The following is a 22,876-nucleotide window of genomic DNA, read 5'->3' as shown; positions in this document are numbered from 1 at the left end:
TCTAAAATGAAAAACAGCCCTCCCTCATGCTGAAGGAAGTGGATTTTATTAAAGCTGTAAAAGGCTATTGAAACTGAAGACAAACATGCCTTATTTCTGAAGCACTGAAACCAGTTAGTTTGAAATCTATTAAAGAACGCAATCTCTACTGTACTAATCCGCTAAAATATGTCAATTTAGAGTCTGTAGTGCAAAATGAAAAGCATCTCATTAAATTTCAATGTGTAAATTAGTATAATAATGTAACCATGATAATAATGACGGTATAATGAGGAGATCTGACAAAATTTTTAAAACAAGAGCAGCTTCTGTTATAAATGGCAGCTCTGCCTGCAGCTAATCTACTGGTTAGAAATAGATTACATAACTGTACATTTGCTGCACATCAATATTCCATATTCTGTTTTCCTTTTTTTTTTGTTATTTGAGTGCATTAACACACACTTTTAAAGGATTATTATGATAATTATAAAGTATATTTTAACCTGCGGCAGGTCAGTTTTCTGCTTGAGCACTCACATCAAAATTTCCATCTTCATCTGTCCATGTGAACATTTTAATGGATTGTTGATGGACGTGTTGTTAAACAAGCATACGTTTCTTTCTCTCACTCTAACACGACCTGATTTGGTTTTCAAACAAAAATTTGTTTCTTTAATTTGCTGTTTAGTTTGGCAGCAAAGCTACATTGGAAAAGAGTGTGGGCTGGGTTAAAATACAACAGTTCACAACAATAACCATTGAAAGATGAGTGACACTGGTCTCACTATGGCACAACCAGTGCATTAAAGCACCAACCCCAAAAGACACTCTCTGTAATGCCAGCAGTTTTGACAGAACTGCAGTATATGTCAGTCTGGGAATAAGAATGAGCTTGCACAGCCCAGCACAAGTCCTGGAGGCATAATGCTAACACTGATTGTATACATGAAAACCCCAGATGAGTTCTTCCTCCTCTTTGTGTGGGTTTTCACAAGATACATAACAGATCAGGGTTGTCCCTCGGATGGTTTCTATTGACAATTCCAAGGAAATTCCATTTAAACAAGATGACACATCTTTGAAAGGGAGAAAAAAAAGAGGCTTTACAGGCAAGTGTGTTGTTGTCAGAGCTCAATTATTCTGGTCTAAAGAGATTTTGTCCACACAATATCCGCTATGGTCCGTTCCATATTTGTTATTGTTTGCTTCTATACTTGCACAAGCACACTGAGGTAACTTCAAGCTCAATTGTGGGAAACTGAATGATAGAACTGCTTAGATTGCTTAGAAAGCTGATAGTGTATGAGTTAATTATGCATCATAACCCTTCTCAGCTATGTGAAACATGTCAAGAAGATTTTCAGCCTGATTTGTGCTAAATTCACACAGACCATTATGGGCTTGTTCCCCCTCGCTTTAGTCAGTTTCCAGTATAACATTTGAGGGGTGAGGAAATGTAGTTCTACAAAAAGCCAAGATACTGCACATAGGCATTTAGCAAAGGACCCGAGCTTGAAGAAGACACCCTCACAACACAGTAGTGTGTGGATTACTTAAATGAATGCAATGTGCAAACACAGAAGTAATGTAAACACCATGCTCATCACATCTATGATTTAAATATTAGTATCTTTGCAGACACATTCATTACCTACCTTTAACTGTTTTTCCTAAAACAAACGCTATGGAATAACATGATAATGAGAAAAGATAAGACAAGCTGTAGTTTACTGCTAAAGTAACCCCATGAGATCTGATTGTTTGCCGAGTGACCTTTCCTGAACACGGGCAAAAACATGTTTTATATGATTTAAATCTGACTAAAAGGTCACATCGTTCACACAAAAGAATCACTTACACTGACAGTGTAATTTAACTTGGTATGACATCCACATAAATGCATACCATGCTTATTATAAACGTACTGATCTGAGGAACTGAACTGAAGAAATGCTATTGTGTGCTATTTTAACAGCTACCTGCCTACAGTCGGTAGCTAAAGATTTAAGCAACTATTTAAGGACAGCAGCTAATTAGCGCTAAATCTAGATCTGATCAATGAACTGAAGCTAATCTGTAAATGTACACCATAGACTTAGTTGCAGATAATGTCACAAAAAAGAAACTGCAAGAAATACAGTATTTGAAACTATACAGGCCTTTCACCATAAAATGCATTTAGACACTGAAATCTATACATAATTATAGTAAAAGCAAATATTTTGATTACATGTAGCCAAACTGGTCATGTATTTAATGTCTGTGAGGTATGTAGGTAACAGATAGATAGCTTTTATGTCCGTACTTGATGCATGCTCAATCATCCAGGTAAGTAAATCCCAAAAGGTTGATTCTGTTCATTTCTCCCACTGAAAACGCTACGTCCAGATGAACAGAATCAACCTTTTGGGATAGCTTTTAATGATTTCTAATGATGATTAACCTCTCATTAGCAATCATGATTCCTGGTAATTTCTCCTTTCCAGCATAAAGGATTTATTTGGCAGCACTCATTAGATAGACCAATGCTCAGAACTGCAGGGAAGTCAGTGAAGACCTAAGAAGGGAAATTTATACAAGGTAGGAAGGTCTCTTGGAGCCATTTTCAAACAATTGCAGATTTCAAGATCATCAGTTCCACTTGCATATACACAACTTTTAACTTAGACTTACACACAGTTCAAACAAATGTGTGTAAATGCAAGTCATTTAGATTTGTTACCTCTTTGCCAAAGTCAGTCATCCTCAAATGGAGGAAATTAGTTAGGTTGTTTACTGCAGGAACCACCAAGGCACAAGTGTGCCATGAACTGAAAACTCCTGGAACATCAGCATCGCTGCAAAGCGAGGTTTACATCACCATGGGTTTGGAGGGTGCCAACAAAGAAGAAGTAGAAACCCCTACTCCAAAACTGACACCTTCAACCTCAACTGACCTTCTCAGCTGCACACGTGTACAACCCAAGTGCTTTCTGGAGAAACGTTTTATGGTGAGACAATACAAAGATTGAGATTTGGCCAAAAGAGGAATGTTTGGAGGCTTTCAGAAATAAGAACACTGTGCCAACTGTAAAGCACGGTGGTGGTAGCATCATGCGCTGGGGATATTTTGCTTCGAGTGGTACTGGTACATTGCAAAATGTGAATGGAATAATGAAGAATGAGGACTACCTCCAAATTGTTCAACTTTATCTCAAATCACACACGCAAAACCAAAACGCAGGCTAATATTAGGCTTCTAGAATAGCCTTCTCAAAGCCACAAACTTATTCCTATTTAAAATTTGTGGACACTGAAAAAAAGCTGGTTCCATGGTAGTAAACCAACCAACTGAAAGAAACTCTACCTAATCCAAGAGGATTGGTCAAATATCCAGCCAGAATTATGTCAGATGCTTTTTGATAGTTACCAAAAGTAACTAGTTTAAAATGCTAAAGGAAATTTAACCAAACCATTCATCTAATATTCATTTAACCAAAATGAATATTAGAGTCTTTATGTATCATTTTGTATCTTTTTTTTTTTTTTTTTTTTTTTACACACAGTATAGTATATTCCATAAAATAATCTGGTGTCTACGTTCACGTGCAACTGGCCTCATACTTATTGCTCTTGTTTTTTTTCCTTCCTTTTTGTAAAATCAATTAGTTGTCATCTTTGCATTAAATTTGTTTATGTAGATTGTACAAAGTGGCGCTGTCACTTGGGGTGGCGCTCGCTCTGTGGTAGAGTATCACTTCCTGTTCCTGCTCAAACACAGTGGTGTTTCTGAGTAGCTTATTTGCTTAGCGATTTAATTAACAACTTTTAAATACATTCTTCTTTCATAGTATAATCTTCACGTGCTTCCTCCGAAGCACACTTTCTGTGTACTCACTACCTAATTTATAGCCAAAGTATTCACTCACTGTCTCTGTACTGTCTCGCTAGCCTAGCTTAGCTCGTAGCCGACTCATTAGCACCATGGCTACTTCACCTGTCCCTCCTGCACTTTCTTGCTCATTGTGTCAGATGTTTAGTTACTCCTCGGCCTCCTTTAGCAGTAATGATATCTGTAACAAATGTAGCATATTTGCAGCTCTGGAGGCCAGGATTACTGAATTGGAGACTCGGCTTCGCACCCTTCATTCACCCGCAGCTAGCCAGGCCCCTGTAGCTGGTGCAGCCGAAAATAGCGTAGGCCCCGCTAGCTGTTCCCCGGCAGGTCCCAAGCAGCTGGGGAATCAGGGCGGCTGGGTCACGGTGAGGAGGAAGCATAGTCCTAAACAGAAGCCCCAGGTACACCACCAACCCGTTCATGTGTCTAACCGCTTTTCCCCACTCGGCGACACACCCGCCGGGGGTCAAACTCTGGTAATTGGCGATTCTGTTCTCAGACATGTGAAGCTAGAGACACCGGCAACCATAGTCAATTGTCTTCCAGGGGCCAGAGCAGGCGACATTGAAGGAAATTTAAAACTGCTGGCTAAGGGTAAACGTAAATTCAGTAAAATCATAATTCACGTCGGCAGTAATGACACCCGGTTACGCCAATCGGAGGTCACTAAAATCAATATTGAATCGGTGTGCAACTTTGCTAAAACAATGTCGGACTCTGTAGTTTTCTCTGGTCCCCTCCCCAATCAGACCAGGAGTGACATGTTTAGCCGCATGTTCTCCTTAAATTGCTGGCTGTCTGAGTGGTGTCCCAGAAACGATGTGGGCTTCATAGATAATTGGCAAACCTTCTGGAGGAAACCTGGTCTTGTTAGGAGAGACGGCATCCATCCCACTTTGGATGGAGCAGCTCTCATTTCTAGAAATATGGACAAATTTATTAAACCCCCCAAAATATGACTATCCAGAGTTGGGACCAGGAAGCAGAGTTGCAGTCTTACACGCTTCTCTGCAGCTTCTCTCCTCCTGCTACCCCCCCAAAAACCCATCTCCATAGAGACTGTGTCAGCTTCCAAAAAGACAAAAAACAAACTAAAAACCAGCAACAAACAACTTAAACATAAACAATCACAAAGAAAGAACAATACAGTATCCACATCTGAACCAAAGAGTAAAACAGTGAAATGTGGATTATTAAATATTAGGTCTCTCTCCTCCAAGTCCCTGTTAGTACATGACTTAATAATTGATCAACAAATTGATTTACTCTGCCTTACAGAAACCTGGTTGCAGCAGGATGATTATGTTAGTTTAAATGAATCAACACCCCCGAGCCATTCTAACTACCAGAAATCTCGAAGCACAGGCCGAGGGGGCGGTGTGGCAGCAATTTTTCACATCAGCCTATTAATTAATGAAAGACCAAGACAGACTTTTAATTCATTTGAAAGCCTGATGCTTAACATTGTCCACCCCAGCTGTGAAACTCAGAAACCAGTCTTACTTGTTATCATCTATCGTCCACCTGGGCCTTACACAGAGTTTCTGTCTGATTTCTCAGACTTTATATCTAATTTAGTTCTGAGCTCAGATAAAATAATTATTGTGGGTGATTTTAACATCCATGTAGATGCTAAAAATGACAGCCTCAACATGGCATTTAATCTGTTATTAGACTCAATTGGTTTCTCTCAAAATGTAAAAGAACCCACCCACCACTTTAATCACACTCTAGATCTTGTTTTAACATATGGCATCGAACCTGAACATTTAACAGTGTTTCCTGAAAACCCTCTCCTGTCTGATCATTTCCTGATAACATTTACTTTTACAATAATTGATTACACAGCGGTGAAGAGTAGACTTTATCAAAGTAGATGTCTTTCTGAAAGCACTGTAACTAAGTTTAAGAATATAATCCACCCACTGTTATCATCTCCAATGCCCTGTACCAACACAGAGCAAAGCAGCTATCTGAACGCTACCCCAACAGAGGTCGATTATCTTGTTAATAATTTCACCTCCTCACTACGTACGACTCTGGATACTGTAGCTCCTGTGAAAACTAAGGCCTCAAATCAGAAGTACCTGACTCCGTGGTATAATTCTGAAACACGTACCCTAAAGCAGATGACTCGTAATCTGGAGAGGAAATGGCGTGTCACAAATCTAGAGGATCATCATTTAGCCTGGAGAAATAGTTTGCTGCTTTATAAGAAAGCCCTCCGCAAAGCCAGAACATCTTACTATTCATCACTGATTGAAGAAAATAAGAACAACCCTAGGTTTCTCTTCAGCACTGTAGCCAGGCTGACAAAAAGTCAGAGCTCTTTTGAGCCAACCATCCCTTTAACGTTAACTAGTAATGACTTCATGAACTTCTTCACAAATAAAATTTTTATCATTAGAGAAAAAATTACCAATAATCATCCCACAGATGTAATATTATCTACAGCTACTCTTAGTACCATTGATATTAAGTTAGACTCTTTTTCTCCAATTGATCTTTCTGAGTTAACTTCAATAATTACTTCCTCCAAACCATCAACGTGTCTTTTAGACCCCATTCCTACAAAACTGCTCAAAGAAGTCCTGCCATTAATTAATTCTTCGATCTTAAATATGATCAACCTATCTCTAATAATCGGCTATGTACCACAGGCCTTCAAGCTGGCTGTAGTTAAACCTTTACTCAAAAAGCCATCTCTAGACCCAGCAGTCTTAGCTAATTATAGGCCAATCTCCAACCTTCCTTTCATATCAAAAATCCTTGAAAGAGTAGTTGTCAAACAGCTAACAGATCATCTGCAGAGGAATGGTTTATTTGAAGAGTTTCAGTCAGGTTTCAGAGCTCAGCACAGCACAGAAACAGCTTTAGTGAAGGTTACAAATGATCTTCTTATGGCCTCTGACAGTGGACTCATCTCTGTGCTTGTCCTGCTAGACCTCAGTGCAGCGTTCGATACTGTTGATCATAATATCCTATTAGAGCGATTAGAACATGCTGTAGGTATTACAAGTACTGCGCTGCAGTGGTTTGTATCATATCTATCTAATAGACTCCAATTCGTGCATGTAAATGGAGAGTCCTCTTCACACACTGAGGTTAATTATGGAGTTCCACAGGGTTCAGTGCTAGGACCAATTCTGTTTACATTATACATGCTTCCCTTAGGCAGTATCATTAGAAGACATAGCATACATTTTCACTGCTATGCAGATGACACCCAGCTCTATCTGTCCATGAAGCCAGATAACACACACCAATTAGTTAAACTGCAGGAATGTCTTAAAGACATAAAGACCTGGATGGCCGCTAACTTTCTGCTTCTTAATTCAGATAAAACTGAGGTTATTGTACTCGGCCCTGAAAATCTTAGAAATATGGTATCTAATCAGATTCTTACTCTGGATGGCATTACCTTGGCCTCCAGTAACGCGGTGAGGAACCTTGGAGTCATTTTTGACCAGGACATGTCCTTCAACGCACATATTAAACAAATATGTAAGACTGCTTTCTTCCATTTGCGCAACATCTCTAAAATTAGAAATATCCTGTCTCAGAGTGACGCTGAAAAACTAGTTCATGCATTTATTACTTCCAGGCTGGACTACTGTAATTCATTATTATCAGGATGTCCAAAAAACTCACTGAAAAGCCTTCAGCTAATCCAAAATGCTGCAGCAAGAGTCCTGACAGGGACTAGAAAGAGAGAGCATATTTCTCCTGTTTTGGCTTCCCTTCATTGGCTTCCTGTTAAATCCAGAATTGAATTCAAAATCCTGCTCCTCACATACAAGGTCTTAAATAATCAGGCCCCATCTTATCTTAATGACCTTGTAGTACCATATCACCCTATTAGAGCGCTCCGCTCTCGCTCTGCAGGCCTACTTGTTGTTCCTAGAGTATTTAAAAGTAGAATGGGAGGGAGAGCCTTCAGTTTTCAGGCCCCTCTTCTGTGGAACCAGCTTCCAGTTTGGATTCGGGAGACAGACACTATCTCTACTTTTAAGATTAGGCTTAAAACTTTCCTTTTTTCTAAAGCATATAGTTAGGGCTGGACCAGGTGACCCTGAATCCTCCCTTTGTTATGCTGCAATAGATGTAGGCTGCCGGGGGATTCCCATGATGCATTGAGTTTTTCCTTTCCAGTCACCTTTCTCACTCACTATGTATTAATAGACCTCTCTGCATTGAATCATATCTGTTATTAACCTCTGTCTCTCTTCCACAGCATGTCTTTATCCTGTCTTCCTTCTCTCACCCCAACCGGTCGCAGCAGATGGCCGCCCCTCCCTGAGCCTGGTTCTGCCGGAGGTTTCTTCCTGTTAAAAGGGAGTTTTTCCTTCCCACTGTCGCCAAAGTGCTTGCTCATAGGGGGTCATATGATTGTTGGGTTTTTCTCTGTATCTATGAAGCGCCTTGAGGCGACTTTTGTTGTGATTTGGCGCTATATAAATAAAATTGAATTGAATTGAATTGAATATATTATGCACCCTCTATCTGCACTAGGATTACAGTGATTTTTTACAGTGGCTCCATCATCTGTAAACAAGAACTCAGACACACACAATGCATGTGATGAGATAACCCACTGGCACACAAAAAATGACTATCAGCGCTGTATTGTATTCATGGTCTGCACTGATAATGTGATCCTAAATGATGCAGTCATTTGATTGAGCTGATGAAGTCTTTCAGAAAGGAAATAACCAAGACAGAGTGAGCTGTCTGCTAGCTTTACCCTTCATCAAAAAGAACATTTTGTGCCTGTTACAGACTAACACCTGAGCAAAAGTGAACCTTCCTCGACACAGAGGTGGTACTGAGCGTCGTCCTCCCCTATAATTTACCGCAGTGGGGAAGGTGGGGGAAAAAGTAGGGGGTGGACAATCCACAGAACTGGCAATAAATATCCCTGCTGGGGGAAACTCTTAGCCATGTTTTTTTTTCTGCTGTGCACGAAAAAAAAGGAAAGAAGAAAGTGGTAATACATCAGTTTCAAAAAGTGTGTCAGAAATACTGTACTGTCTCCACGTGAAACAGGAGATTTCATATTTAAGTAGTTACTTAAAATATGTACACTTAACGTGCCTCAAATTAAGTAAAATCAAGGTCCGTGTAAGTATTACACTACACAGAAAAATAAAACTGCCAAAGTGACAGTATATTAAGGATATTCAGGCTACAAAGTGATAACAACTAGCACCACTAAGACAACAAAGAAGACAACAAGAAAAGCGTCTAATGGTAATCAACCCAACTCTCGAGGGCTGCCAAATGAAATGTTTTAATCAATGTTAATTCGGTTAAGCACAAGCTTGAGTATAATATTTTCTCAGTAAGCCCAACTATGGATTTCCTCTAAAATGTCGAGAAGGCACATGACAGGAAAAAGTAAGACTAGTTCCTAGAGTCCATTTGAGATTGCTCTTTGAGAAACGTACATTTCCTCTTTTAGATGTTCAGTAAACCCTATCCTCGCCCTTTTCTCTTTAATGTAACATAACCTCTCCTAGATTAACTGTATTTGAAAGGCTTTTAAATTCACATTCCACCTGCCTGAATGTGCCCTTCATAAAGGTTACATAACACAACTGTGAAAACAACCTCTGCTATTTCAACTTCATGTTTTACTGCTGCCATACGTGTTTGTCGGAGCAGAGTTGGAGCACTTTAGTCCCATTAGTCTCATTGTTTGACCAAAAATAGTGGCCAATACAAGTTTCTTTCCTAAGTTTGAGGTGACCATAAAAAGTTTTCTCACGAAAAAGTTTATCCTCAGTTTTCTCTCTTTATACAATGTTTTCACTTTAATAAATGATCCTCTTTTTCCCTCTGCTTGCACTGGCCAAACCATTGCTTCATACGCTCAGGTGAATCCTCGCAGAGCAAACAAATCTATTCATAAGGTCTCGGTAAATAAGCCAAGAGGCATGTTTTCCATTATAATGATGCCTGCTAGGAGGATCTTTTATACTGACTTCTTACAGTTATTCCATGAATTACACAGCAATCATCAGCATGCATTACAGCATTACAAAATCCATTAATAAATATTCAAGACTGATGCATGGGTTCATATATATGAACCCATACACACACACACACACACACGCACACGCACACGCACACACACACATATATAATATATAATCAACAACTAATCAGCTACAAAGGTGCTGCTGAAAAAGCCTGTCCCATTCTACGGGTACAAAGGCTAAATGTGTATCTTCTGTTAATTATAAAAAAACCTCCTTGGTAATTAGAAAAGACAGTATTTTCCAGGAGGGAGTGTGGGGCTTAACATTCATTTTAAGAAAAAAACAAAATTAAAAAATTAATCATTTAGTTTGGTTGAGGATATGTAAAAGAAAAAACAACCACAAACAGCAAAACAAATAGACTGAGAACTAATTAATGTATGAGTGTATGATTGTAGTGAGGGATTCCAATAAAAAATGGTAAGGTAGACATAAAGCAAATAATATCTATGTAACACCTAGATAATGAAAAAAAAAATGCTAGCAAACTAACAAACAAAAAAGTCCAATAACACAAAATGTATGTTGAACTTAAAGAAACATTGTTAAAATTACCAAATATCTAAATTAATAATGCATTTGAAAGCAGATTTTAATAAGCAATAGATAAGACTCATTGAAGTGAACATATTTATCTGAAAAAGTGTAAAATACTGATGGTCAGAGGTGAAAAAAAAATAAAGTTGGTTACCAGAACATCTCCTGTTTGAATGTGCAATACAGCTAAGAAAATCTGTCGAGGATGAGTAAATAAGAAATGATCCCCCCTAAATATGAGGTGTCCTTGAACTGGAAACCACCCCCAGCTGCTCCAGATGAGCTGCACAGAGGCCAAATGCAGGAAAGCATGGCTGGGTGAGGCAGGCAGCACTTCAGTGTGAAATCTATACATACGTGAAGAAGGTTGTATCTGAAAACAGCAAGGATGTTCAACAAACCTTTCCTGGAGAAAGAAAGGTTAACAACGACAACAAAAAAATGCCCAGAATGGTTCAGGAGGAGCAGCGTATGTTAATGCTTGCTAGGCTTTTGGTGGAGATAAAAGGGTGATCCAAACATTGTTTATTGGGAACTGCGTGCAACATAAATCATGTAGCAAGAAAATGGAGGCAATAACTCACCTCTAGCTTTGCTTTTTGTCCCAGCCACTGATAGCATGAGGGGGTAAAGGAAGGAGACAGGAAGTTAGATAGGTAGTGTGAAGGAATACAATTGATAGCATAATGATTATTTGCTCCATGGTGACAGGAAGTATAAGATTAAATGTTGTTAATATGGAAATGGGAGTAGGATACTCAGTACTCATTTATAACATAACTTGATGATGTGTCAAGTGTTATCACCAATACATTACCAAGAAACAGAAAAGACTTGACTATTACATCTTTATCAGTTTTAACTCTATTACAACCTTATTTGTACCATTAATCCTTCATTAAAACATGCATCTGTAGCTCCTGTCCCAAGTAATGTAGTTACTTAGAATTAAAGTCAAACGAAAGTCAGAACACTCCAATATAGTTATGGCAACTGTAACTGCCTATTTTTTCTGGCAATAGTGTTGCATATGACAAGATTAAATACTAAATACAGCTTTACAGCAGCATCTGTTAGGACAGTAAAACACCAAGGGTCTTTGGATCAAGTTAAAGCCAACTAATGTAATCATTTTATGCAAAGCAGTTATTTGATGTCATCACATGAGTACAAGAGGTGAGTATGTAATCCCCAAAAGTGCCTGTCTGAGTATTTCAGAAAGTGATGATCTTCTGGGATTTTTCCACACAAATATCACTAGGGTTTACAGAGAATTGTCCAATAAAGTGGAAATATCCATTAAGTGGCAATTCTCTGGGTGTAAATGCCTTGTTGATGCTGGAAGTCAGAGGAGGGTTGCTAGAATGCTTTGAGATGACGAGATGATGAGGTAACAATAATTCAAATGACAATTCATTACAACTAAGGTATGCAAGAAAAGCATCACCGAATGGAAACAAGTTGAACCTTGAAGCAGATGGGCTACAGCAGAAGACCACATTGGGTGCCACTCCCAAGCTTAACTTACTAAGGACAGGAAGCTGAGGCTACAATTCACACGGGCTCACAAAACCAGACAATAGTAGATTGGAAAAATGTTGCTGGGTTTAATGAGTCTTAATTTCGGCTGCGAGAGTCAGATGGTAGGATCAGAATTTGGCCAAAAGTATATGAAAACATGAAATCGTTAACAGTATAGGTTGATGGTGGTTGGTGTCATGGATATTTCCTTGGGACATTTTGGGGCCTTTAGTACCAACTGAACAATGGTTTAACAGGCTACCTGAGTATTGTTGGCGACCATATCTTTCCCTTGATTACTGCTGCCAGCAAGATAATGCTGTATGTCACCCAGCTTTAATCATCGCAAACATCTCCCCTAGACATATACATACTGTACCTCCCACAGGTATGTCATCTGGACCAACTGCCTTTCGGTCTTCATCCTCTTCACAGCTGCTCTTACTTCCTCCTTACTAATTCTCTGGATTCTGTCCTCCTCGCTCTCCCATTTTCTGCATTCATTATTCTCAAAATACTGCTTACACGTACCCAGTATGCTCTTTACACACATCTCCATCTCTATTCCTAACCACCCTAACCCACAGCAGATTCTTTCCAGCTCAATCTCTCTACGTAACCAACTGATAAAATTCCTTTTTTCCTTCCTTAGTGTCCACCTCACCAAAAATCGGTTTTGAACTGGATATCCTGGCAACAACTGAAACTATTACGCTATTATAAGCTGAAGTCTGATTTCTCAGGGAATGTAACTAGAACCTGAAAAATCTGTGGAACCTGATGTTAAGGTGCAGTTTACACAGTCCAAAGTCTGCATTAGAAAGAACAGAAGGATAAACAAAAACGTTTAAGCATTTGTAATTTATTTTTTTTCTTATTTTTTTATTTATTTTGGCATTAGTGATTTATTTTTGTTTGAAAATTAATGTTTTACTTACAAATTTCTCCCAGATTTTCACAGACTAAAGGTCATGCAATGCGCTGCTACTTGTGGACAGAGAAAATAACTCAAAAAAAGCACTTCTGAAATTGTCAAGAAAGCCTCACTTATACAATTTACCACTCTTCTCTGGTCCACAAATGTACTGTATGCTGACACATCTGGTCTATTATGGGAAATATCCAACAGACCACTATCCCTTTCCAGCTGCTGGTGCCAGTGGCATTGTTCACGCTATGCATGCCTCATTTGATTCTCTTGTTGTGAAGAATAATTTTTCACTTCTTATCATTTTTCTGCTACTCAAAGTTGCATTAGTATTCAACATGCTCATGAATGCTGCGTGTTTGTTTTCCCCATTGCTGATATTTGATATCAGCTGGCCATCGCTGGTAACAATAATAACACAGTTGCAGAGAAAGGTCTTAGAGAGGCATGACACTTCCCGTGTTCTTGCGTGTGCATGTGTGTTTTAAATAATGCTGCTGAAATTAAAAGAGTGTCCTGTAATAAGTCCTTTTTTCCCCTTTGCAACCAGCCTTCACAAGGCAAGTTCTGCACATTCGTATTTGTTCTCTCTTAATAGTCAGGTCAAATGTTCAATAAAAACTATGATTAGATTGCTAGTTGTGGTATTTTGGAAAAAGTAATATTTCTGACTTGTGCACAAGGGACAAAATTTTTATCTATAAAAAATGGATAATTTTTTGATGATCCTTGAACAAACTTATCTGATGAGGAAACCTGGAAGATCACACAAGTAATGTATGACAATCTACTATCTAATGGAAAATTCATTGTTTTTGACACTCATTAATCTTTCTGTAAGCCTTCAAGCCTGCGCGTCTTCCTATTTTCTCCTTATGTGGAAGTTATTAATCATAGACTCTCTCTAAATTTAATAGTGTTGACAAAGTCAGACACCATGATAAGATTCTCCTTGCTGTGAACTGGAAATGTTTGCAAGCACATGGCAAGCATATCAATATATTCTCTCTGACAAGTATAACACTTTGACATTCCTAAGAGGACTTTCACTGAAAATCGATAGGAGAGAGCATAACAACACACTTCTGTAAGAATGTCAGTATATTTAATACACTTGTCATGGTTAACTGCACAAGGTCAACGCTACAGCGTGTGGAAATACTGCAAACGCCCACCTGCTACTGTTCATATAACTAAATGAACTGAGTAATTATATTAATAATCACACTTTATTATAGCATAATGAGGAGAGTCAACTCTCTCAAAAGCAGGAATAATCGTGAGCAGGTTTGAAAATCATTCAGCGTGATGAAATACAATGTTGCACCTATATATGTGTCTATATAATCATTAGATCAATTAGATTAATTATTGCAAGAAGAGCAGGGCGATATGACCAAAAATATTTATCACGATATACATTTGAAAATTTGCAATAATGATATAACTGACGATATAATTGACACTAGACAAAATACTTTACAACTCCACAACTTTATTAGTGCAAAAAAAAAAAAACATCAGTGTATTTTCACTTAAACAAGCAGCTGTTTTTTATGTGCATGGAAGTTATATAAAAATTTAACAGTGCAAATGCAAATTCCTTGCTGACAATTTAACCAAAAGGCATTTCCAGTGGAAACTGGCCGACAATCCTCAGCATAACTGTGTATAATATTCACAAAACTTAAAAAGAGGTTATACACACACAATAAGGTAATTGTTAGGATGCCTGGGTCGTTGACCCAGAGTTTTGAGTTTATTATATCATTTATCATTTCTAGTTTTTTGGTTTCTTTGTCAGAGTTGTCTTCTGGTTTCTGTTCTGTTCCATAGTTGCTGTCTCCCTGTGTCCAGTCAGAGTCTGTGTCTGTAGTTCAGTCTGTGTTATGTTTCCTGTTTTACTTTGGAGGTGCATGTCTTATGTTAATGTGTCTGGTTTTGCTTCCCCTGTTTCGTTAGGCCTGATTTGCCCCAGCTGTGTTTCTCTCCTATTCTCACATCCCATCTGACGTTAAGAGTAATAAACTCACCTCTGATCCGTGGGGAACTTCCCTTTTGGATGATGACGTAGACTGGGAAACGTTTTTTTCATTTTGCTCCCTCTGAGCAGGGAGGAATCAAGGACAATAATCCTCAGCTTAAGACTATGAACCCTGTTAAAACTGTGAGCAATGTTACTAGTACTAAGACATTCAGTTCAGGTTCTGTCAGTTCAGGTTTTGTCAAGTCTGGTTCAGTCATCCCCAAGTCAGCTCACTCTAAGACTGTTAAACCTAGGATTTTGAAAACTGTTAATCATGGTGAAAAGGGGTTAAAACCTATTTTAGCTGAGTCAATTGTTGCTGAGCCTGCTCCTCTGCCTTCCTGCCTTCCTGCCTTTCTGTCTCCGCTGGAGGGTCCGAGGGCCCGTCCAGTCTTCGTCGCCTGCAGCGCCACCATCTGCGGCTCCCACGCCGTCACCTGCAGCGCCACCATCAGCAGCTCCCACGCCATCGTTGCCTGGTCCTGCCTCACCTGGTCCTGCCGCTGCCAAGCGCCGTCCAGTCCACGTCCAGCACCTCAACATCGCCAGCCACCTTCCAGGCTGATGACTGGACTTCATTGCCATCGTGGATGGCCTCCTGAACTGCGTCGCCGCCGCTGCCGCTGCCGCTGCCTTCCGCGCGGCCGGTCTCCGGACCTCCTTCGCCGCTGTTGCTTTTCACACGGTCGGCCTCCTGAACTGCCCGGGTTTGGACCTTGTGCTGTCTACCTCCAGGCCGGCCCCCTGAACTTTTTTTCGGAACTGTTTTCATGGCCTCCTGCACCTTTTGTGGACCTTGTTTGTTTGGTTGTTTTGAGTTGTTTTCTGGGCTCCTGTGTTTGCTGTTTTGGTTTCTGGCTCCTTGTGTTTCATTTGCAAGTAATCCTATTATTAATTTATTATGGAAAAACATTGCGTTTTAGTGGACTCTTGAGAAATTAAGAAGCTAAATGAATGAAATGCTATTAGTTCAAGTTGAACATATAAGAGAAGTTGCTACTAAACACTGTTTTAGTCTATGCATCCCTTAAAACCTCCAGGTTTAGGTTGCTAAGTGACATGTCACTGATGAATTCTGCATGGCTTAAATGAGAATTAAAAATGAAAGATGAAAACAGTGTGTCTATAAATGTAATAACATTAAAGTCAAGGTATTAAGCTGGCCTATGGTTGTTGTTGTTTTCATAACAACAATAGCCATCCATGTTTTTAACTGTATCCAAATATGGACACGTTTTCTTATGCAGTTTTAGAGTATTTTACAATTATCCTTGTGGATTATTATTAAGTACTTGTTGTAATTAGTTAAATAAACCACATAATATAATTAACTTGTTTTCCTTTGTACAGTTCATTTTTACTGCCTCCTGAGTGGGATTTAAAAATGCATTTTCCTTTTGTCCCAAATAACAAAATGCCAAAATAACAGTGGTTTAGAAAATAACCCTTAAAATAACATAAGACGCCGCTTTCAAGATAAAAGAGTACTAATAAATATACACAACTGTTGCTTATTTAGGCATAGTTTATACTTACACTCATTTATCACCATGCCTAAAATAATCTTACTTAATGATGAACAAATTAAGACTGCAAAATGTTAAAAAAACAAAACAAAAATAAAGGAACCACAGCTTATCTAAAGTAGCTTTACATAACAAGACAAGCCAAAAACAGCAGGAACTGATGAAACCATGTTCAAGATGAGTAGGGATCCCACACCAGCTGAATGAGTCCAATATTTGCCAGAACTGAACAATAAAACTGATAATAGCATGTCAATGACAATGACATAGGAAAGCAATAAGAAAAGGAGAGATATAACAAAGCAGAACAATGGGACTTTGGCCAGTTCACCCACCAGAGGCATTCTGTGACTTTTACAGTGTGTCAGGAAATAGTCTGTTCACTTATCTTTAAAACTCATTTCCTAACGTGGGAATATAAGCTTTAACAAAGCGATGGTTGTTGATCCCTGTGGTGATTAGCTTAAGCAACCACTGAGAGGTTTGCCTTCTAACAGTCAGCTCTGGACTTTGTCCCTCAGCTGGCCATCACTGGGGTCACTGCTCTCCTTCTGCCAGTGTCACACAGCAAACTCTCCTGGGACAGCGTGGCTGTAAGTAACCCTCTGACAGGGAAGTACTTCATCATATTCAGCTCACATCCACACAGCCACAAGTGGAATCACAGGGCAGTTTTAATAGCTGTTCTGGGGAGCTGTGCATGTGGGTGGCCCTCAAACATCAGTGGCAGGTAACTGAAATTTTTGGTCTTCAAAATGCTTGTTTTTGATCAGCCAACATTTCACAGACCAGCAATATCCAATTTGGAATGGCATTAAACTGAGAAAGAGCTGGAACATTTTGAGCAGAGGACAATCAGAAGATGATCAAAATCATTGCTCATTAAATTTCTATTAATTTGATGCTTCAGTTTTTTTTGTCACGTTTCGGCTGTGTGCAGGCAGGAATTGGACCCAAACGCAAACTCACTAGAAATGGGATTGAATTCAAAATGGCAGCTTTTGTTGCTGAACAAAGAACGTCTACAAAACCTAAACTGAGAAGAATCTAATAAAACACACACAGCATGAGGGACGACACGACACTGACTCAGAGAAACACAGGGTTTAAATACACTGGGAAGTAACGAGGGGAATAAGATACAGAAAGAGGGCACAGCTGGGAGAAATCAGAACTGACAAGACAAGGAAGCAAAGTAGGATACACTCACATGAGACACAGACCTTCAAAGTAAAACAGGAAGTAGCACAGATCCAAACTAGACTAGGGGAGACAGGGCAACTAAGAAACACAGAGAACAACAACAAAGAGACACAGAGGGCAGCTACTAAATACTCAGAGAACTAAACAGAATACAAGAAGGCCAAACTAAGACACTAGACTATAGAATAAACTGGGGCGACAAAGAACTAAGAGCATAATACAAAAACTCAGAGATACAAGAAACTCAAAACACTGGGTCACCGACCCAGGACCGGGACATTTTTCCCATAATGTCCCTACATCCAAGTCTACCAACAACTGTTTTTTAAAAAGTGCCAGAAACGTATTTGAAGAAATATGGCGAATGTTCTCATTTAAATGTTACTGATCAGCTTCGATAAACATAAACATGACATTTGTCCATAGAAAGCCTTTTTTACATTTTGCACCCAACAGGAGATAGTTCACATCAAGCATGTGCATAACTTGAGAAATGTAGGAAATTGCCTGGGTAAAGCATGCAGGAGCATGCAGGAGCAAACATGTCGCGCACTAGCTTTCTGGGAATTCACTGGACTATTTACCTGCACTATGGATGCAATTGGACCTCACACTGAGTTATGTACTTTGCACTATGTAACACCTCATAATGTAATGTAACTGCAATGTAATGCTCAGAAAATTTTAGGGCTGAAGTGTATTTGTAAAAATCACTATAGGACCATAGCAACATTTTATAGAAGGAGCCTCTAGATTAAAAGATTACTGTTTACCTTTGAGTTAATTACAAAAGACCTGCACAAAGTGTGGCAAACTACAACAGAACAAACATTCTGTACAATCTGTAACACTTTATGCACTAGTGCAAGATTCCTATGATTCCCCGACCACATGTGGCTCTCTTACCAGCATCTCCTTATGGCTTTAACAAAAAGCTAGATAAATATGAAAATTATCCTTAACCTCAGTTGCATTGGTTAGCCTGGGTAAATACACATAAATGGCTAGTCCAGAGCCCCCCTACTCTGAATTCTAAATTTAAATAAAACAAAAAGTCAAGGAGGAAACTAGAGCAGGAAACAAGACAAATGTGTTTACGCTCACTGCCAATTGTACAGTTTACTAGTATGCTTGATCTTTTGCTGGACTTACAATACAATTAAAAACAACTACATTATACTTACTGTTGTCTTTTCAAAACTATTGGGCTGCCTTTTATGAAATGTATTATCAAAACAGGATCCTTTTAATTTGATTAATTTGCACAAAAACAAGTAGGACTCACAGCTGCAGTTATGCATGGCTGCACAGCTTTCTGTAAGGAGACCTGGGTCGTTGACCCAGACTTTTGAGTTTTCATTATTATTGTACTTTGATTTTGCCTTTATTTATCTGTTCTTTTGGTTTCTTTGTTAGTGTTCTGTGTTCTGTTTTTTGATTTTCACTCCCACCTCAGTTGAGTCTGCACTTTGGGTCCTCCATACCTGCACACAGCCTAAACATGACAGCTTTGTAGTTACCCATATATCAAAGTAGGCCTAAACATGGTGATAGATATTTTTTATTGCATTACAATAAAATTAACAAGTAAATAATAATTAGTTATTGTAGTTCTAGTCTGTGATTCCATGAATTCAACAAAAACAAGGTATTATTATAATCAAAAATTAAATAATGATAACTTATCTAGCCACATGTGGTAAAGCATTTTAATTTTACCTTTTAGTAATATTGACAGGCTCAATTATACCCAAGAAGCTGTTTTACATTCATTATGCCAAGTTTAAACAAACAGTTTTTACAGCTCCACAATGATTTTGAAGGGTTTAGAAAAGTTTAAAAATGGCTCTTATAATAGTAAAGATTGGTGACCCCAGCAATCAGCCTATTGAAAATGACATTGTGCAGTTAGTTAAGTGTAATTGCAAAATCCTCTTAGCAGTGAATACTTTGTGTTTATCACCAGTGTCGAGCTGTACTCAATGATCAGTGTCTTCAGCTCTATGTATTGATAATAACCAATAAATTATACTAATAATAGAGCCTCCTGCTTTACCCCTCTATTAATAACAGCACTTCCACTCAGAGAAACACAAGCTTACTTTTCTCCTGGGAGCACACGGCCCCATACATCTCTACTGCTGGTCCAATAAAAACACCACAATTTAAGCACACTGGTAGAACACTGTGAAAGGTAGCATTACAGACACACATATTGTACCTGATGACACCCCAAACCAATTCCTTCTTCAATTTTCTCATCTTGTCTCTACTGTGTTTCAATTGGAGCACTTCATGTAACAAAAGCCTGCAAGTGTCCCTCCAGTTAGAGGAACACAAGCAGGGGAAGGCAAGCCAGAGTAATTGCAAAAACCTGATTTAACACAGCTGTATCAAGGTGTAGCCACTGTATGATGAATAAGACCCAGTCATCTTTCCATGTCACACTGTTATTGTAAAAGTAAATGCAACATACAATCCTGGTACACAGTAATAGGGGCATCAGTAAAAAATACACTACACCAAAATCCAGTAGTAGTTTATAAGTTTATTTTGGCCTATTACATTCTCTAAATGGGCTAAAAGATGATGTATGTAATAGTTAGAGATGTAAGAAAGAGTTAGAACTATAAAAGGGATTTCAACCAATAAAGGTTAATAGAAAATATAACAAACATACTTGAAGAGAACACCAGTCACAAAGATGAGGTTAATCAAACTGCTTATACAAACATGTATGAAGTAAAGCCCTTTCATCCAATTAAAAAACATAAAAATCAAACATCCTCTTTACACTCAAAAAATGAAATTGGGTGGTTGTTACATGCACAGGATCCAAACTTGTCATTTGAACTAAATAACTCCATGTTTCTATGGTGAACGTAATTAAATCATTTAGTATCTGCATGAAATTCAGCAACTTAATTTGTTCTTGTTGAGATGACATGCTACAATAAAGTAAGAGTGGCTGGATCCAGGCAACTAACCACCCTTACTAGATTGTAGTAACAACCACCCAATTTCATTTTTTTGAGTCGACTCACTAAATTCACAAGATCACATTAGATGTCAAACCACAGGAAAATCACTTTTGATGTGCCAAAGTGTTTAAACAATCTAAGATGAATTTAAATAAATTTAATTAGACTAATGTGGTGCAAACATGTTGATTGAACAAAAGTCAAATTAATTGAATGTTAATGTTAATGTTATGTGAAACCTACACACATATATCGTGTTGACACAACACAACCAAGAAATGATTAATATAACATGATTTGTTTAGATGGAATATAAGTGGCAAGATAAAATTACGTTCATCCAATGAATTATTTTTTTGAGTGTAGAAAATACTGTAATAAGATGGTTCACTGGCTCTGGTTATTTGACAGCACATTTTACTACACTCAGCACTCAAAATGTGGTGCTTGCATGCAAAATTTGTTTTGATGTTTTGATATGTTTATATTTTTTTCGATTAATTTGGGTGCAATCAATACGCAAACTTATGGAGAACAAGCGCAGCAGAGCAGGCTTTGCCCCAAAGCGTGAATGCAGTGCATCTGGTTGGAAATATGTGCAAAGAATCAAAATTTCCCCAAATAAATAACTCATAAGTGAAACCTTAGTTAAAACGAAAACATCTTTTTTCAGCCGATGTAAAAGCAGGCAATGAGCTAATTTATTCAACTGGACCAACAAAATAGGTTCTAGTGACAGTCAGTCCAAAAAATATCTGTTATTGCACATAAATATTAATCTCTACATCAGCTTTGGAAAAACTGTGAAACCATGAAGATGTTGAAAATAACAACAAGATGATTAAGATAGAAGGGAAGTTAAGGGATGTACTACCATCTTTTCCCAGAATAAGATTAGTATTGTACTTACTATAGCATTAGTACATAGACTTAAGAATACATAATCAATGTAGGCCTAATTAATGGAGAGATATATGTTCTTTGGTAATTACAATAGAAGCTTTAGGCTTATTTTAACAACAAACACCTAAACACCAAGTAGAATTATACTGTCTTAATATTATAAATAAAAGTTTGCAAAAACTACATTTTGCCTTTGTTTATGTGTTGTTGAAAATTTAAATCCAAAGTGGCATGTCAACTCAGACACTGATAAAATGAAGAAGGGCTATATCATTTTACTAAATTATACTTTAAAACACTTCGGCAGGAGACAGAAAAGAGGCAGAAGTACAAAGGGAGAGAGAACAAAGAGTATGAGGCAATGGAGAATAAAATGAACAGGAGGAATGAAATGTAGAAGTCGGAGCCAGAAGATGAGAAGAAGAGGGTGAAGGTTCTAGAAAGCCGAGACACAAAAGAGAAAGTCAAATTATTTATTTATCTTTATATATACGATTCGCATATATTACTACCTGACAGATAATTTATGCCATTTCCCAACAGCATTGTTTTAAAGAACTTTTTCAAATAAACTCAGGTTTAAAACACAAAAAAAACAACTACAATATTTACCACAGTACTGAAAAATTAAAATGTAACATCATGTAATATTTAAACTAATCTTTTTATTTTTAGGTTGCTTTTAAAATCTGACCAGGCACTACAAGAATGAAAAGGAAAATTATGTGTCTGTTAATTTTTTATGTCTGTGAGTATCCAAGTCATGTTTTACAATGTATTACAATGCTAATATTCTTTCAATTTTGATTTATTTTTCCTGTCATTATTTTTCTTTTTTCTTTTCTTTTCTTTCTTTCTTTTTTTTTTTTTTTTTACAAAATAAACAATTTACTGTATAAATTACTGTAAAACCTGTTGTTAAAGCTGGACCATCACTAGATGTAGTGTTACTATGAAAAAAACTTTAGAAATGTCATTTTCGGTAATGAAATACTGCGTTAATGTGTACACACTCACTCACACGGCTAACACACACGCGTGGCATATGGCTAACTGCTATATTTTTTTTAGCAATTTCATTGATGTACATGAATAAAGTAAATTTCAAAAATAGTTGTCACTCCATGTTACTGTTTCATGCTACATAAATCAAACCAAATGCAAACTTAGAGATACATATGCTGTTTAATGATAGGCTTAGTTATACATTTTTGGCCGATGCTTTCAGGTGCATGCCTATGAAGCTGAAGCCCCTGTTCTTTGTGCTTTGGCTCACCAGTCCTGTTCTGACACTAATTTTAACCTTTTAGCTAGCAAGCCACCTCTGCACATGCAATGGTAAGAATGG

General features: G+C 38.0%; 1 protein-coding gene across 3 annotated transcripts in view; it reads right to left on the bottom strand.

Moving 5' to 3' along the window:
• The window catches only part of LOC309687506 (cell adhesion molecule 2-like), a 156,814-nt gene that overhangs the window by 41,242 nt on the left and 92,696 nt on the right, over positions 1 to 22,876 (bottom strand). For 2 of the 3 annotated variants that reach the window (XM_082502527.1, XM_082502529.1), the window contains exon 2: positions 11,025 to 11,051. The exons of the other annotated variant lie outside the window; for it this stretch is intronic. In XM_082502527.1, coding sequence (XP_082358653.1) covers positions 11,025 to 11,051 — 27 coding nt within the window. The remainder of the gene's footprint in view (positions 1 to 11,024; positions 11,052 to 22,876) is intronic. 3 annotated transcript variants of the gene reach the window in all.

The sequence above is a fragment of the Aulonocara stuartgranti genome (genome assembly GCF_965226115.1).
Source record: "Aulonocara stuartgranti genome assembly, chromosome: 14".
Taxonomy (NCBI): domain Eukaryota; kingdom Metazoa; phylum Chordata; class Actinopteri; order Cichliformes; family Cichlidae; genus Aulonocara; species Aulonocara stuartgranti.
The sequence above is the reverse complement of the archived record's forward strand: the minus strand, read 5'-3'. Positions and strand labels throughout refer to the sequence as shown.